Raw genomic sequence first — 15397 nt, forward strand, 5'->3', positions numbered from 1 at the left:
TCTCTCTCTCTGTCTCTGTAGTTGCTCTCGCATGTCAGCAATCCCTGAAACGAGAGAGAGCAAAGGAATTCCGGTTGCAACTCCGAAAAAGCCCAATGCGCAGACTCAACATTTTAGCCGGCTGAATTCAGCAACAAATGTTTATGATATGATACCAACGACTGATAATAAACAAAACGTGGCCGAGCCAAGGGAATTTACTAGAAAACCAAGTAGATTCAGGAAATATTTTCCCATTTTCTCTATGAATCCTTTTGCTAGATTTCCCATTTCTGTAATTTTTATAATTTTGGAAATATATCTTTGTATTCCCCCAATTATCTGTCCCTTATGGTTGCAAATCTTATCAGTATTACTTTACCCCTCTTTCTGCCCACGCAGAGGTTTCCCCTCTGTGGGAACAGCTGTTTTGCCTGCAGGAATTTACTCCGAAAACGAATACGAATACGAGTCCGAAGACGGAGACGAAAACGAAGCACGGACCGAGCCCGAAGCTTGGAAAATTCACCACCAAATCGCGAACATAGCTGTGGAGCGTGCGAAGGGCTCTCGGTCCTCGGCTCTCGATTCACGGGTCTGTTGTGGGGCCTGCTGCCACGTCCTGTGTCCTGGCTTCAGTTGAGTTTTGGTTACTGCCGCCAACGGTTTACGGGCACTCCCAGGGCACGCGTGTCGGTCTTCTAGAGGGCCTCAGCGAACGTTCGTCGGCGATTGGCAGCAACAGCAACAGCAACAGAAGCAGAAGCAAACATAAACAAACGAAGTGGCAGCAGTGGCAGCAGTGGCAGCAGTGGCATGCCCCTTGGTTGACTTTCGGTGAAGCGGCTGCTAATTGTGATAATGGGGCAAGTGGAAACCAAACCAAACTGTGGCCAAGTGCCGACTGGCCAAACGGAAACCGAATTTAAGGCCGCCCTTAAGCCCCGCAATAAAACCTAAACTTACGGAAAATGTCAAGAAAATTGTGCGAGTGAATAGTAGAGAATACGGATACGGATACGGATACGGATACTGGGAGTCGCCTCCACCCCCTCGTGCTGCCATTCTGTGTGTGCGGTGCAGGGCAAAAAATACACGCAAATGCTTTTTTAGCCAAGTTTATCTTGAGGCGAAATACTGTACAGAAAACGAAGCAAAAAAAACACAAATAAATACTTGTAAAATGGATTTACGTTTCGTATTCATCGTTTTCCTGCTCAAGTGGACCCATGCCCAAGGTAAGTACAGCCCCGGCAAGTGCACTCCACTCTCGGGCCTGCAATGGCAAAAATTCCATAGAAAATTGCTCAACAGAGAGCAAGTGTCTGATGCCTCTGCATCCTTCTGCATTCGTCTGAATGCATGAGACATTTGTGTGTGGTGCCACATTCCCGTAATGAGTTTCATTTAGCCATGGCTTTCACCCGCTTGGCCAGGAGATGTTTTGGGTGATTGCCGAAAGGTGTTGAATGGCGGCGGAGGCTTCGGTGCATCTCAATGCGGGGTCTATCGATATGGGGTCTGTTTTTTTCGGTTGAATGATTTGGAACTTTGATGGGGGTACACAAGCCTTTTGGGGGCAGGGAAAATAATCTTTAAAGGTACTCGACTTGAAGGGGAATGCACTTATGAGGCGAGGGAGAATTCCTTCAATTTTAGAGGGTTTTAGGTCTTATTTTTGTATCAATGAAAGGGGAAATCATTGCTTGAAATAGAAAATTCCTTGAATTTATAAATATTTTTTGGTAGCCGATATTTTTCCTTTAAGAAAACCTCCAACCGGCCCTCAGCGGGGCTCCACCTAGGCCAATATGGCCCTTAGTTATCCGAATTTGGGGGTATGAACCGTCGCGATGGTGTTTTTTTGGGATTTTAAAGTCCTAACCTTCAAAATAAATTGTACAAATATTTTCTAAAAATAAAGGAATATATTTCTTGAGCCAAACATTCAGTTTTTCCCCCAAAGAGGGGCAATCCCCCCAGGTCTTATCTCGGTAATCATTGAGCCAGCCCCAAAGCTCTTAACTAATTGGGATATCCACTAACTTTAGTCACAGATTAAGTTGCCAGACACAGTTTAGCATATTTCCTGGAGAGCGAGAGGCATAAACCCGAATCATTTACCGCATTGATTGCTTCCTCCTTGCAGGAAACCCGTAAAGCCCCGGAAAACTTTTACCCCCCACCCCATGATAATTCATAACTCTTGCTTATCTCGTCGAAATGGGGAAAATGCGGGGAAAATTCGCATGTGAAAACTTTATATGCAAGACGCAAAACAATTTCCGCAACTCCCGAACAAATTAGTGGAAAATTTTGCCAAGAAAATCCCCCTTTTCGGGCTGAGGGCTAACTAAGCGAAATGAATGCGAGTCTGAGTGTCGGTGTGGACTCCTTTTGTTGCATAAAATATGCGCATTTAATAAGGGGGAGAAGCGAAGCCCATGATGGAAATGAATATGTAAATGTTGGCCCACAAAGACTGAAAAACACACAATATTTGGGGGCACCGCCAGCAGCCACCAGCCAGCAGCCACCACTCATAAATGATACAAAAGATACGTACATTTTTCCTTTACAAATACAAATACATATACAAATATATGTGTTTGTGTGTGTGCATCCATTTGGCTGCTGTTCAATTTGCGTTCCTTTGGCTCTGCGCTCCGTGCTCTTCCCTTTTCGGTTAAGGGCATTTTTATTATGTAGTTCATGCATGTAAACGAATTCAATTGAATAATATCCTGTCATTTTGTTGTTACATCCTCGCCCAACATAACCATTATCCCCCAGACCCCTCCGCAGTACCCCCTTTGGAATGGCTCGTTTGGCATGTCAAAATTTTTATCATCGCACAAAATCCGCCAATGGATGAAGGATGAAGGTTGTGGAGGAGTAAATAAATAAATCCCCACAACACGCGTGTCGCTCGCTCCCGTGATGCTGCCACACTGCTGCTGCCCCTTGCTGCAGGAGCGCTCAAAAGTATGCAATAAATTTCGTGCAAAAAAAGAGGATACATATATTGGCATTTTAGTGGGTTCCCTGAGCGAGTGCGAGTGTGTGTGTGTGTGTGCGTGTACGTGTGCTTGTGGTGCATCCAATAAAAACAAATTAAATACTTTTTGGCCAACTTTGTTCCCGCTGTGCAAATGAAAGCGGGCGTCCAGTGGAGCCCCCAAGTTGTATGCCACATACAGGTATCTTATCCGATGGCCTCAATGCCGCTCTTCATATTTTGCCCTTTTGTAAATGTGGAACACACAGGTTTTCTACATTAAATAAAAGAGAATTTTTGTGTGTAAATCTACCTTTAGCCTTGATACAGGAGCCAAACAGAGATTCAAGCCATCAAAGGGGGTATCTGTATCTAACCATTTTCACGTATTCCTCTTCATAGACCAGCAAACAAGCAGTTTTTGAATCGAATCGCAACATAAAACGATCGGTTGTCTCATGGCTTAGAGGCTCAAACATGGATTGTGTATGAGCTCGAGTGTATGGGTTGAGCAATGATCGAACATGTTAGCTCAGGCAGATGCAGAGATCGATCATGTTAGCCCCGATAGAAGGGCGAACGCAATCAGACCTGCTATGTGTTCTTTCCGTTATCGTATAGAACGAGCGCCTTCCTTCGGCTGCCACGCTTTCGCCCCGCTTCGGCCTATTCTTGCAAGAAACAAAATAGTTATTTGTTTATATTTAGACTGTAGCTAAATTAAATGGCTCTTTAATAGCTAAAAATTCAAGAGTTTCCAAAATATTCACTTATATTCAAAATTTACTGACACTGTGCCTATCATATTGATCATCAGAAAGGTGAGATGAGCTCAATTACGAATAGAGCTCTTTTATTCAGCGGTTCCCCAGTTTTCATTGACAAAGAAAAAAAAAAACCACAAAAAATGTTGTTTTAAACACTTAAAGTACCATAAAACAGATTATTATTGAAGACTTTCAACGTGTACCTATTAATATGATCATGTGTGTATAGCCGACGTCATTTGAATGTCTTTAATGCCTAATAATATCTGAATATCTTATATTAACTGTATCTTTTAGCTGAGGGAATAAAAAAGGTGGTAGAGTAAGGGTACTCTCTATTCCAAAGATTCTCTGCCCGCATAAATATCCGATAAATATCTGTTATTTCACTTACCCGAAAATTCTATGATATCTAACCCTTGAACCCCCATACTCCACTCCCAACTGCTGTTTCAACTTTGCAACAATTTGCTTCATTTATAAATTATTCATTTTTGTAGACTCCCGTTGCCAGGCAATTATCATTTTCATGGGAAAAATTGTTGTTGTTGTTGTTTCGCTCATTTTTGGGCTCTCCCAAAAATGTAGGCTACGCAAAATTAATTTCTCTACTCAGCTGTGCATATGTATCTGTGTATCTGTGTGTGTGTGTGCTTTGGCATGTGCGTGTGCTTATTTATTTTGGCTTGGAAGGACGGCCCAAGCAAGTCCTGCGCCTCTGTGCTTCTGTGTCTCTGGGTCTCGTGCCTGGCGGCGGCCAAAAGCAAAGGGCATAAATTTATTTGCCAAAAACACAGAACAGAGACGGAGATAGACCGAGAGCGAGAGCGAGACAGTGGGGAAAAAAGTTTTGCAGACCGGAATATTAATGAGTATTTAACCTAAATTGTTGCTGCCTTTGATAAGTGCCATGAAATATTCCCCATGTACCCATCCGCAAGGTCCCCCGCTCCTCGTTCTATTTCTGCCTCTGCCCTGCGGTATCAATGGCACAGACAGGAAAACTTTCCATATCTACGGGTACAAGGGTTTTCTCAGGCATTAAAGTAGGCTTTAAAAGAAAGAGGGGAAAAAACGGGTTACCTTTAAGACTTTCTCCGACTGTCTGGGTAAATGCCTCTGCATCGTGGACCGGAGAGCAGGTATTATTCGGCCAGCCGCAAGTTAATTGAAAAGCCGAAGACATTATTCGCTTTGCTGTCTGCAAAAAAGGGCAAAGACCAACGAGGGCCCATAATAAAGTAATATGGAATTAATTTGGAGTCCATTAGATGTGAAAATATTTCGAAAATTGACTGCCAGCCGTAAAGGGTTCAAATATTTCCATTTTCACAGTCATAATTGACTAAAGGCAAAGACCAAAGGGTATGCCGAGGAATTCTTAGAAAAAATGCATGAAATTTGAGAAAAGGTGAGGTTGAAGTTCATTAATACAAATTTTTGGGTCGTTCAATAAACCCATTACCATTTAGATGTATATTCCATCCACTTTAGGCAATGCACACTGTACGGACACACACAAATTGAATGCAAAGCAATTACCAGGTTTCAATCCATTCAAAACGTTCTTTGGTCCTGGCAAAATGTAATTTACCTTAGCCTTAGGCCAAAGGACAGCTCACTCGAATAGATAGTCCTATTACACACACACCAACACACACACACACACATTGGGGAAAATTTTAATTAATTTCTGCATCAATTGAACGGCTGTCATAATACAAATAAAAGATACACGGACGTACGTACGTTCGAGTGTGTCTGTGGACAAATAAATACATGTATTTATTGACAGAACAAACAATGGAGAACATAGAGGACAACAGGCCATAGCCTGGATACAGACAGGATATACCCCATCATAATCGCCATATTTTGATTAAGTTAATTAAGCGATTTCCAGCACAGACCCAACAATGCCTATCAACAGCATTTTCTCGCTAATCTCCGACGCGCAACAAAACAGTCTATGGCTCTGCCCCGACATGATTACCCGCTGAGTGACAAGTGTTTGGCATGTGAAAACATAATTCATTTCATTATGGGCCTAAACTAGGCCAAAGAGAGAACAAAAGAACAGCGGGTGTGCAAGGAAAACTGCAACACGAGGCAATTGAGCGCCTAATGAATTGCTCGGTTGAGCCATGTTCAAGCAGCCAAGGCGCTGGGAGGCCATCAAAACTTTAAAGTGCTCAAGAATGCCATTAAAAAATAGCAGGCAACAGCAAAAAAATATATATAGACTGGAACAAGAGCATAAACAAAAGGAATGCAAATTTCCATAATGAACCAAGGCGAAACTTTGATACTCTCATTGGGAGAGGAGACGCGAGAAGAGGAAAAGTTTCACTGCCGTTGTTTTGGGTAATTCCCCAGAAGCAACAAAAACCGCAGCCGAGAACAAGCAGGAGAGGTTATGAGTGCTTTGGGTATCGCTTGTGCTTGAAGCTCCTAAGGCTTGTGGGAAAAGGAAAACAAGAGAGACAGATCTTGCTTGATACAGAAAGACAAAGCTCTGCCTCTGCTCGGCTTTCGGCTCGTCTCGTGGGACTTTGTTGATGTTCTGCTGCCTTGTATTTGTAATGCATTTATTCAATGCAGAACAGAGCTTCGGCAGCGCTAAAAATAGAAGGAGAGAGAGCGCTCGATCGGATTCGGCTCGCCGCCTACTACTTTACCTTGAGTTCGGTTACATTCGGATCGTGGGCTATCGTTGAGACTTCGCTGCCGCTGCGCAGCTTACGCAGGGTTTCAAGTTGAGAGAGAGAGATGCGTACCTGCTTTTTGCAAAGGTCTTTCCCTAAAACTGACTTCGGCTAGCTTTTGGCTCGTCTTGTGGGACTTTGTTGATGTTCGTGCTGCTGCCTTGTAGTTGTACTGCAATCATTCAATGCGGGCCAGAGCTTCGCCAACGATAAAAAGAGAATGAGAGCTCTTAAAGATCGGATTAGGCTCTCCGCCTACTACTTCGGCTCAAGACTTTGCTGCCGCGGCGCAGCTTACGCAGGACTGTAAGCAGAGAAAAAGAGAAGGCCCTACCTGAGCTTTGGAACTTTCAGCTCCTATTTATCTTTGACAATAACACCATATTCCACATAATGTTGCTAAATTGGAACAATTTTGAACAGAGTTTTGTATTCCTCAACCCTTTGCCCACTTGGTGCCCTCTCTCGGAAAGCAGAGTGTCGGATATGGCGACATAAACAAGTGTTGAGCATATTTTTTACGGCAAGTTTGATATTTTTTTGCCTCCCACTCACCCCCGTTCTTTGCCCGACGGTGGCGCCGTCAAGCAATCATAAAGCACCCCAACAACAGGCGGAGGAAGTGCGGTAAAAAGAAAAAAACGGAGAAGAATGTCATGCGGTCAGAGTTGATGTCTGGGGAAGTCGTCCGCCCCCGCCAGCCCCCCGCCCAGCCATAGCCGTCGTAGCCGTCTCGCCGCCTTGTTCGCATTTCTCGCGCATTTTTCAAATGGCTCACCCTTTGGGCTCGGGGCAGAGACCGGAAAGGGTCGTTGCGGACCTAGAGACCAAGTGTCATTGACATTTTAATGTGCTAATGAAGATGACGACCCAAAAGCAGAAGAAAACTGCTTAAAAACATAATATAATCAAATTGTTATAAAAATAGTCAGCGGTGGCTGGCGCTGGACAAACTCCATCGGATTTGCTTTCCCTTCCTCTCTCTCTTCCTGTGTCTCTCCCTCTCTTTCGGAAGCGTTGGCTACTTCATTATCGTCATCGCATCGTGGGGTTTTAATTTTTTTATATTTCTACAATTTGTTTGGCCCCTCCACAGCTGCTTAAGGACTTGCGGTGTTTACGAGTTGTTGCGATTTTTATTTTTGTTTTTTCTGCCATTCTCTACTCCATTTTGTTGCTGCTGTGGGGTCGGGTGGGGTCGGGTGGCGTCGGGTCCTTCAGTCAATTATGTCAAAGTTGTCAATTCATGAAGGAAAATTGCAGGGCGTTAGCGTAAGCGGCTTTTGTATAGGGTCTAAAAATGTTAAATGTAGGTTATAATTTTGAGTGCAGCAAATGGAAGTGCGGTAGGAGGGAGGGAGAGAGAGGGAGAGACGGAAGTAGGGACAAGAAAGGACCACAGCTGCAGCTGACAAAACTGAAATTAAAGAAGGAGCTAAAGGGGTTTAAGGAAATAATATAGAATAAAGAAAAAGAAGGACGATGATGCCAAATAAGGTTTTTATGGAAAAACTTCAGTTTTGCTATTATATTGTGGGCATTTGGCATATTTATTCAATGTTTTATCTGAATTTATTCAAATTTGACTGATTTTGAGAATAAATGAAGAATCAATGCAAAGAATGAAAATTTCACAACAACATTTCACACTATTCAACACTATTAAATATTTTCCAACACTTCTAGTGCCAACAAGAAACATTTTACAGCACTAGCTCACACTATTCATCATTATTTCCAACTATTCAACACTATTTTACACTGTGCAACGCTACTTAATTGTTTTCAGAACTTCTAATGCAATCCATGAACATTTACCAACACTATTTCACACTTTCCAAAACTATTCAATGGCTTTCAACACTTCTAGTGCAAAAAATGAACCTTTCGCAACACTACTTCACACTGTTCAACACTATGAAATCGTGCTTAAGCTAATATTCTGGTACTTAAGTGGAAAAAAGTAAACTTTAGAAGCTAAAACTATGAATATAACTCAGAAGCATACAATAAGCATTGGAAACAGTCGAAATTCCATATAAAATTTCAGCACTTCCATTCCTCGAAACTCTTTAAACTCCGTTCCAAAGTTCCGTTCCGTAACACACTTCTCAAGTCGAGAACTTAATTTTAATAGTACCCAACTTTATACTTTAATATCAAATCCCAAACCCCCTCTCCAGCGATCTCCATAAAAAACTGACTCTCAAAACTCTCATCTGGCCAATCCTTCGTCACAATCCTTCCTTAAGCGTCTTCATCTTGGGGGCACTCAAAATTTTAGCTGCCATCTGCTAGACGGCCTTTTTATGACTTATAATTTTTGTCGACTCATTGCCTTTTGGCCGAGAAATCAGCGCGCCTAAAGGCGGGCTATGCTTAACCATTTGTTGCGCCTTCTTCCTGGAAGGGTAAGGGATATCGTGGAAGTCTGCATAATTTATCAATGTCAGGGACTGGCCTGCTGATGAACGCACCCAGAAAGCGCCAGACCAGCAGATTGTGACCTTCCCTGGGTCCTGGTCCCCACTTTATTGTCCTTTCGTCGGCAAAATCGATAAACTTACTTGTTGCCAAAAAAGGCCATAAAATTTGAGCTTTTCAACAAGCAAATCGAATGAAAGGCAGGACGACAACGACGACAACGACGACAGGGATATTGTTGATACGAAAAGAAAAGAAATGGAATGAATAGAAAAGTAAAGGACATGCCTGCTGACCCAAGTCCAAGCTGCTTATCAATGGCCTAAGCTAAGCATTCCTTCCCATTCCCATTCCCATTCCCTATCCCGTATACCGTATCCCTATAGCCGTATCCGTATCGTTATCCCTAACCATCTCTCGGACCCCCGACTTTTGTTGACTTACCTTTTGTTCGTTTGGGCTGGACATTTTATATTTATTAAAAAAGAAAAAGAAAGATAGAAACTCTGTGGCTCCTTGGGCTCCCTTTTTTTTGGGGGGCGTAATAGGCATCCGGTCATAAAAACATGAATTGTGGCTCTTAGCAGCAAATCCAATTGAGCATAAATCGGCTTTGTCGCCAGCACATGAGATGGATCCTTCCTCTTACAGGTCCTTTTCACCGGCTCCTGCTCCCGCTCCTGCCCCTCTTTTACGACTTTGCCTCTCTGGTCTCCATTGTAGGCTTTATTTTATGTGCATTTAAGCACAATGCGCTTATTGACTTAATGACAAATGTAGTTAGGCATCTCTCCAGGCAGCTCTTCGTCCGATGACTGGCATGCACTGAGGGAAATACTCGCACACCAGACCGGAGCCCCTTTTCTGAATGATAAAATACCCCTTTTAATGATCCTTGACGAATGGCAATTTTCCGTGGAAAAATTCAAGAGTTCCTTGAGGGTCTCTGCACTTGACAAAAAGACATTTAATAGGAGCGCCAGCTACCCAGAATTTACTTCAATTTAAACCCCAATTTATGGAATTTATCATGGATGTTTTTTGATTGTTAATACTTCTATGGAATTCTGCTTTTTATGGGGCTTACAAAGAGAAAAGTCTGAAAGAAAATTTGCATGAATTTAAGCGAATTTTGTATGGACTTTCCACGTGGCTCAACATATGGTTGAGAAGATCTCTGCCGCCTCATACTTGGATTTTGCAATATACCACCAAAATATTTTTTTTAAATTCAAAAACCGCTGTTTTTGACTTTACGCACTGTCATAATTTTTACTCATCAAAGGCAGGGCGGTTCTAAAAAAAAGTTTGAAGTATTTAAAAGAGAATTGTATGACCTTTCAGAGGATGTTTGATTCGTTGCAATAGAAGGATATATAGCGACCCAAGTCTGAATTGTTTGAGGTGTTAAGAGCTCTTAAATCCTTTGAAAATAATACGAAAAATACAGAAATAAATTACAGTTTTCTACCATTAATAATGATTCAGCTATTTTGCGTTTTTTTTTTTTAAATTTTTGTTAACATTTGGTTTCTTTATATCATCTTTACTTTTTTTACATTTTCTTACTTTTTTACTCTTTTTTACATTTCTTAAATTTTTGTGGTATTTTATGCTTCCATTGTAGGCTTAAGTTTTTTAGTGGCATTAATTCTGAACAAAATAAGGTACTAAATACAGTTTAACTTTCATAAGTCGAACCACTATTATCCAAAGAAAACCTTCGACTAATGGAGCCTTCGACTTACAGACTTAAACACTGTTGCCCTCCGTTTTAGTTCGAATAATAGAAGTTCGATGGAAGTTAAAATGTATTTAACTTCTCCCAAGGACTATCAAAGGTGTCTGCCACAAATCTCCCTAAATTTCTCTCAGTGTCCCCGTCCAGTTTCCATCTAGTTCCTATTCGCATTACCACTCCGCTGCTGTTACCGTTGCCGTTTCCATCGCTGGCTGTTTGTGAGCCAAAGTGCTTGAGTTTCCTATTATAAGAGACTTAAATGAAATTGCATTGTGGCCGTGCATCCTGCACTTGTCACCGGCAGGCCCCGAGCTATTTGCTGCTCCTTGTACTCCTTCTTCTCTCTTCATTTTTCAAGGATGTTGACAAATTTACAAACGCGAAAGTGAATTTTCTTTCAATTTTGTTGCACCGGCAACAGCCAGCACCGGCAGCGTCTTATTCCTGCTGTCGCTGTCGCTGCTGTCTACATCTTTGGCTGGCAGGCAGGAGGGCAGGCAGGCAGGCAGGATGCGCGCCTAAGTAGTTTTTGTATAATTGCACTCGTCATTGTCGTCGTCGTCGGCGACATCCTATCCCTTTGGGTCTTCCCTGTACCGTCTATCATGTTGCATCTCCTGCTGCTTCTGCCCCCCTGCGGCAGTGGCAGTGGCAGTGGCAACAACAGCAATTAGGGAATGTTAACAAGCGCACTTTTCAACTTTGGCTCGCGGGCCTCTCTCCGTTGCACTTCAAAGGTGTGCCTCAGTCACCCTCTCTCTCTCTCTCTATCCCTCTCTCCTCCTGGCCTCCTGGGCCTTCTTTTTGCGTCTGATTTGAATGGATATTCGGTGGATTGCCATAGAAATTAGAGGCATATCCTTTATCCTGCAAGGCATTTAATGACATTTAAAGATGCTTCGCTTAAAGCAAGCCAGAGACATTCAAGGAGCACTGAAGGACTCTCTTCATGCCACTGAAACCCTTTTGAAATATTCACTAGCTTTCAACCTTTTCTATTGAATTATTCAGGGCACTTATTCGTATTCGTAACCCAAATGCATTCAAAATCATGCGATGATTGACACACCCCTCCCCCCTCCCCAGGGAGCAGCCACCCCACCACTTAAAAATCAATTTGTGGGTAGTTTAACCCTTAACACCAGGGCCTGTAAGCAATTCCAACAGAGCCATCGAAAGAATTATGATATTTAAAAATTATAAATTATATTATATAAAAAAATCGTATCTTTAAAAATTAAATAAAAAAATATAGCAATTTTTATTTACGGAAAAAGCATTGACCCAAAAAAAAATCCTGCTAATTAAACAAATCTGAAAATAATTGAAAGTTTTACGTCATAAATCCCAGAGACCCGTAGAAACTATTTTCTAGTTTTAGGAAAAATTCCCATGTTGACAATTAAGTTAAGCAGAAAACACAACCAGAAACACACACACAGGACACCCCCAGACACGACAAGAACAACTAAAATGCGTCAAAGGCACGCAACCCTAAACAAAAACAGGAGGACGGGGTGTCCACCCACACACCCCCCCAACCCCTGGCCATGCCAGAATACCAGAAGGACGAAAACTGGTTTCGGTTTCGGTTTCTGCTGGTTTGCAACCCTAATTTACTTTTAATAACTTCATAGGCAGCCAGCGAGCGGCAGCTCTGGGGGAAGCATTAAAAGTGTCCTTTTTCACATGGACGGAGGACAGAGGACGGAGGACGTAAAGCGTTAATTTCGATTTTGCTTAACGAGGGTTAAATGCGGCCCCATACCCCTCACCCCACCCCCCTCCATTTTCACAACAGTTTAACGCAAGTTTCGAGCTTGTCAGCAGCCGTTTCGGGCAACAGTGCGTATGAGCGATATCGATAACGATAATTACACATGCAGACAGGCCTACACCCTCCCTCCCTCCTGCCCACCCACCTGCTCTCATCCTCTGAAACGCATTCAGGTGAAAAATTCAATTTCCAACGTGCAGATAGGCCCGCCAGCCCATGGACATGTCTAAGTGTGTGATTGGGTCTTCGTTGGGGCACGTTTTTTACCAGTGTGTGGTAGGGGGGGGGACAGGGGCTGGTGTATGGTACATCAAGTGTGCGGCTGCATGACTGAGTGACTTTGCTGTCAGAACATAGATTTGTGATGCAAGACCAGACCGTCCTCCACCCGAAAAAAAAGTAAAAGAAACCCCAAACCAGCAGGAGACTTACTCGTATGACGAGGCGGGAGTTTGTCCCCGTTAGAGATGGCATCTGTGTCGATTATACGATTTTATTGGATTAATGAATCGTTTGCAGAGGAACCATTGATGTTTCTCCCAAAAACCTAGTCAAAATTATGAAAAATACGTTTTTATGGTTATCGTAATCGTTAATCGATTTCAGTATACTGCCCGATAAAAAGCTATCACTCATCGCTTGACAAACAGGAAAATCCAATCCACCATCCAAAATCGATACACCCTTCTCCCATCTCTAAGCCGCCTTCCCAGGCGCAGACATGTCCCCGCAAAAGGCGCAAAGACGAAGCGACAAATCGAAAAGACACAACCAGAATCGAACAGAAGGAGAGACACGACCAAAATCGAAGAGAGGGAGAGGAGAAACGGAGAGTGGGCGAATGCCAGATTCTGTGATTTCAAGCGACGCCTCACCAGAGCGAGCGCCTCGGTTCCATCTTCAGCTGCGGGCCCCAGGACCCAGGACCCAGGACCCATGACCATGTGGATGTCGCTGTCGATGTCTATGCCCATTGCCACTGCCACTGCCACTGCCACTGCCACAGCCATTGGCATGCGTTGCCATTGCCTGCTTTTGACAGTCGTTTTGCAAACATGTCGAAGCCATTAAGACAATCATGCGTTCGTTCTCTCGCTGCTTTCAGGGTCTCCTCCTCAGCCCCCACTCTAACGACTCTTACAACGCCTGTGCTTTTCCTTATATCAAGTGTTTTTTTGTGGATACCCTTTGCGGAGGGCTATGACGATTGGGCCAAGAGGTTGGTAGCACACGGTTCCCTCAGACATGAGAGATGGTTCCTTCTGCTGCGCCAAAACGAGTTCCAGAGGAAAAATCCAGGCAAAATATGGCCCTTCCTATGGAACGCATATAATTCCTTAAAGGATATCCAACACTTCGGTTCTTCTGCAGCTCTTCTCGCTCCTCGTGCCCATCCGCCTCTCTTTTTCCCTTTTTTTATGCGGATTGTTTTTGTGATGCATGTTTTGTTTTTTTGAAAAATGGCTGTCGCGTCACTTCTATTGTGTTTTTGAGTGTTTGTCCTTCATTCTCTTCATCTGCCACAGAAACACTCCTCCACTCCTCCACTCCTCCACTGCCCCACTCCTCCGCTCTCTCCGTGGCGCTGTCTGTTTGTCACAAAGATTTATGCGTTGCAATTTACACAAAAACAAAAAAAAAGCGAAAAAAAGTGTTTGCCCAACGTTTAGATTGAGTGGAAGTTGCTTTTGTGTAGGTGTTGAAACGGATTCCAATAGTGGTGGCAAGCGGCAAGCGGCAAGTGGGTGGCGACGGCCACACGCAGACATGGAGACACTTCTCCAGTGGATGCCTGCACGAGAGCATTGTTCTACAGGCAGACATCATTTTTTTGATTTCAAAAGGTAATATTTATTCATCAGGGTGTTAAATTATTTGAGTGGCAGAGAAAGAAGGGGAAATTGTGCTGAAAAAAAGGGGAAATTCTGAAAATTTAGCTAGATTTTGGTATGTCTTTAATATAAGAGTAAAAAGGGTTTATATCATTAGTAAGCTTTATCATATCACCCTCAATGCATTAGAGAATTTGGAGATTTTAAAGAAATTGCATAAAATGGCTGCTCATTGTCACATTTTTGAGTTCTTCGTTACTCATTTTTGTATAACTTCTTTTAAAGTAAAGTTTGAGTTGTAGAATTGTTAAATTTTGGATTAATACTCACCAGAAAAGGTAGAATTTGTATTAAAACCATAGAAACACTGAAAAAATACCAAAATTAGTTGATTTTTCCAGAATTTTTAGATACGGAAAGTGAATACGAGTTGATATTTGCCTTAAATGGAATCAGATATAAAAGAAAACAATTAAATTATAACCCCCTTTCTCAGGGGGCACGTTTTTAATCGCAGCCCCACCCTGGGAACCCTGAATTGAATTTACCAAAATCAAAAACAATAAAACCGAATGAACTTTTTCAATATGATTAAACCGCAAAAAAACCCGCGCACCAACGCTTCGATTTGCATTCATAAATATTGCTTAATTCCGCCATTAAAATCCGAAAATTATGTGGCCATGAATTTTAATCAAAAACTGAGCGGCCAGCCCCCCAAAATGTTATTTTCCAGGGGAGCACCGAAACAACAACAACAAAAAACAGCCTTAATGACTTATGAGTGGACATAAAACGAGGCAGAAACTAAATTATCCCATATATTTCACACGCCCACGCAAAGGGAGAGGGGAAGGCCCCGAAAAATGGAAAATATGCCACGCCACCCCCCTCCCACCATCCAATGGGGTAGCCCCCACCCGAAAATAAAACGCATTGCAGCATAAAAAGTTTCAGAGACCATAAAAAGGAACAGCAACAAAACTAATGAATGGAGAGAAAGGCCCAAGGATCGAAGGATAGCCCCCAATGAGGGGGAACAACAGCCCAGAGAGGACACGGGACAAGGACTATAACGACAGATTGAACCCTTCGCTTTTAATGCAATTAAGTTTAATTGAAAATTTTCACTCCGAAATTATGAGACGAACGTGTTGGGACATCACAGAGAGAG

General features: G+C 42.8%; 1 protein-coding gene across 2 annotated transcripts in view; it reads left to right on the plus strand.

The window, feature by feature from the left end:
- The first annotated feature begins 613 nt into the window (after window positions 1-613).
- The window catches only part of LOC108164013 (roundabout homolog 2), a 52556-nt gene continuing 37772 nt past the window's right edge, over window positions 614-15397 (plus strand). The window contains exon 1 of one of the 2 annotated variants that reach the window (XM_017299588.2): window positions 614-1217. In XM_017299588.2, coding sequence (XP_017155077.1) covers window positions 1163-1217 — 55 coding nt within the window. In that variant the 5' untranslated portion in view covers window positions 614-1162. The remainder of the gene's footprint in view (window positions 1218-15397) is intronic. The other variant, XM_017299589.2, reaches the window with a different exon arrangement.

This window comes from Drosophila miranda, chromosome 4, assembly GCF_003369915.1.
Source record: "Drosophila miranda strain MSH22 chromosome 4, D.miranda_PacBio2.1, whole genome shotgun sequence".
NCBI lineage: Eukaryota > Metazoa > Arthropoda > Insecta > Diptera > Drosophilidae > Drosophila > Drosophila miranda.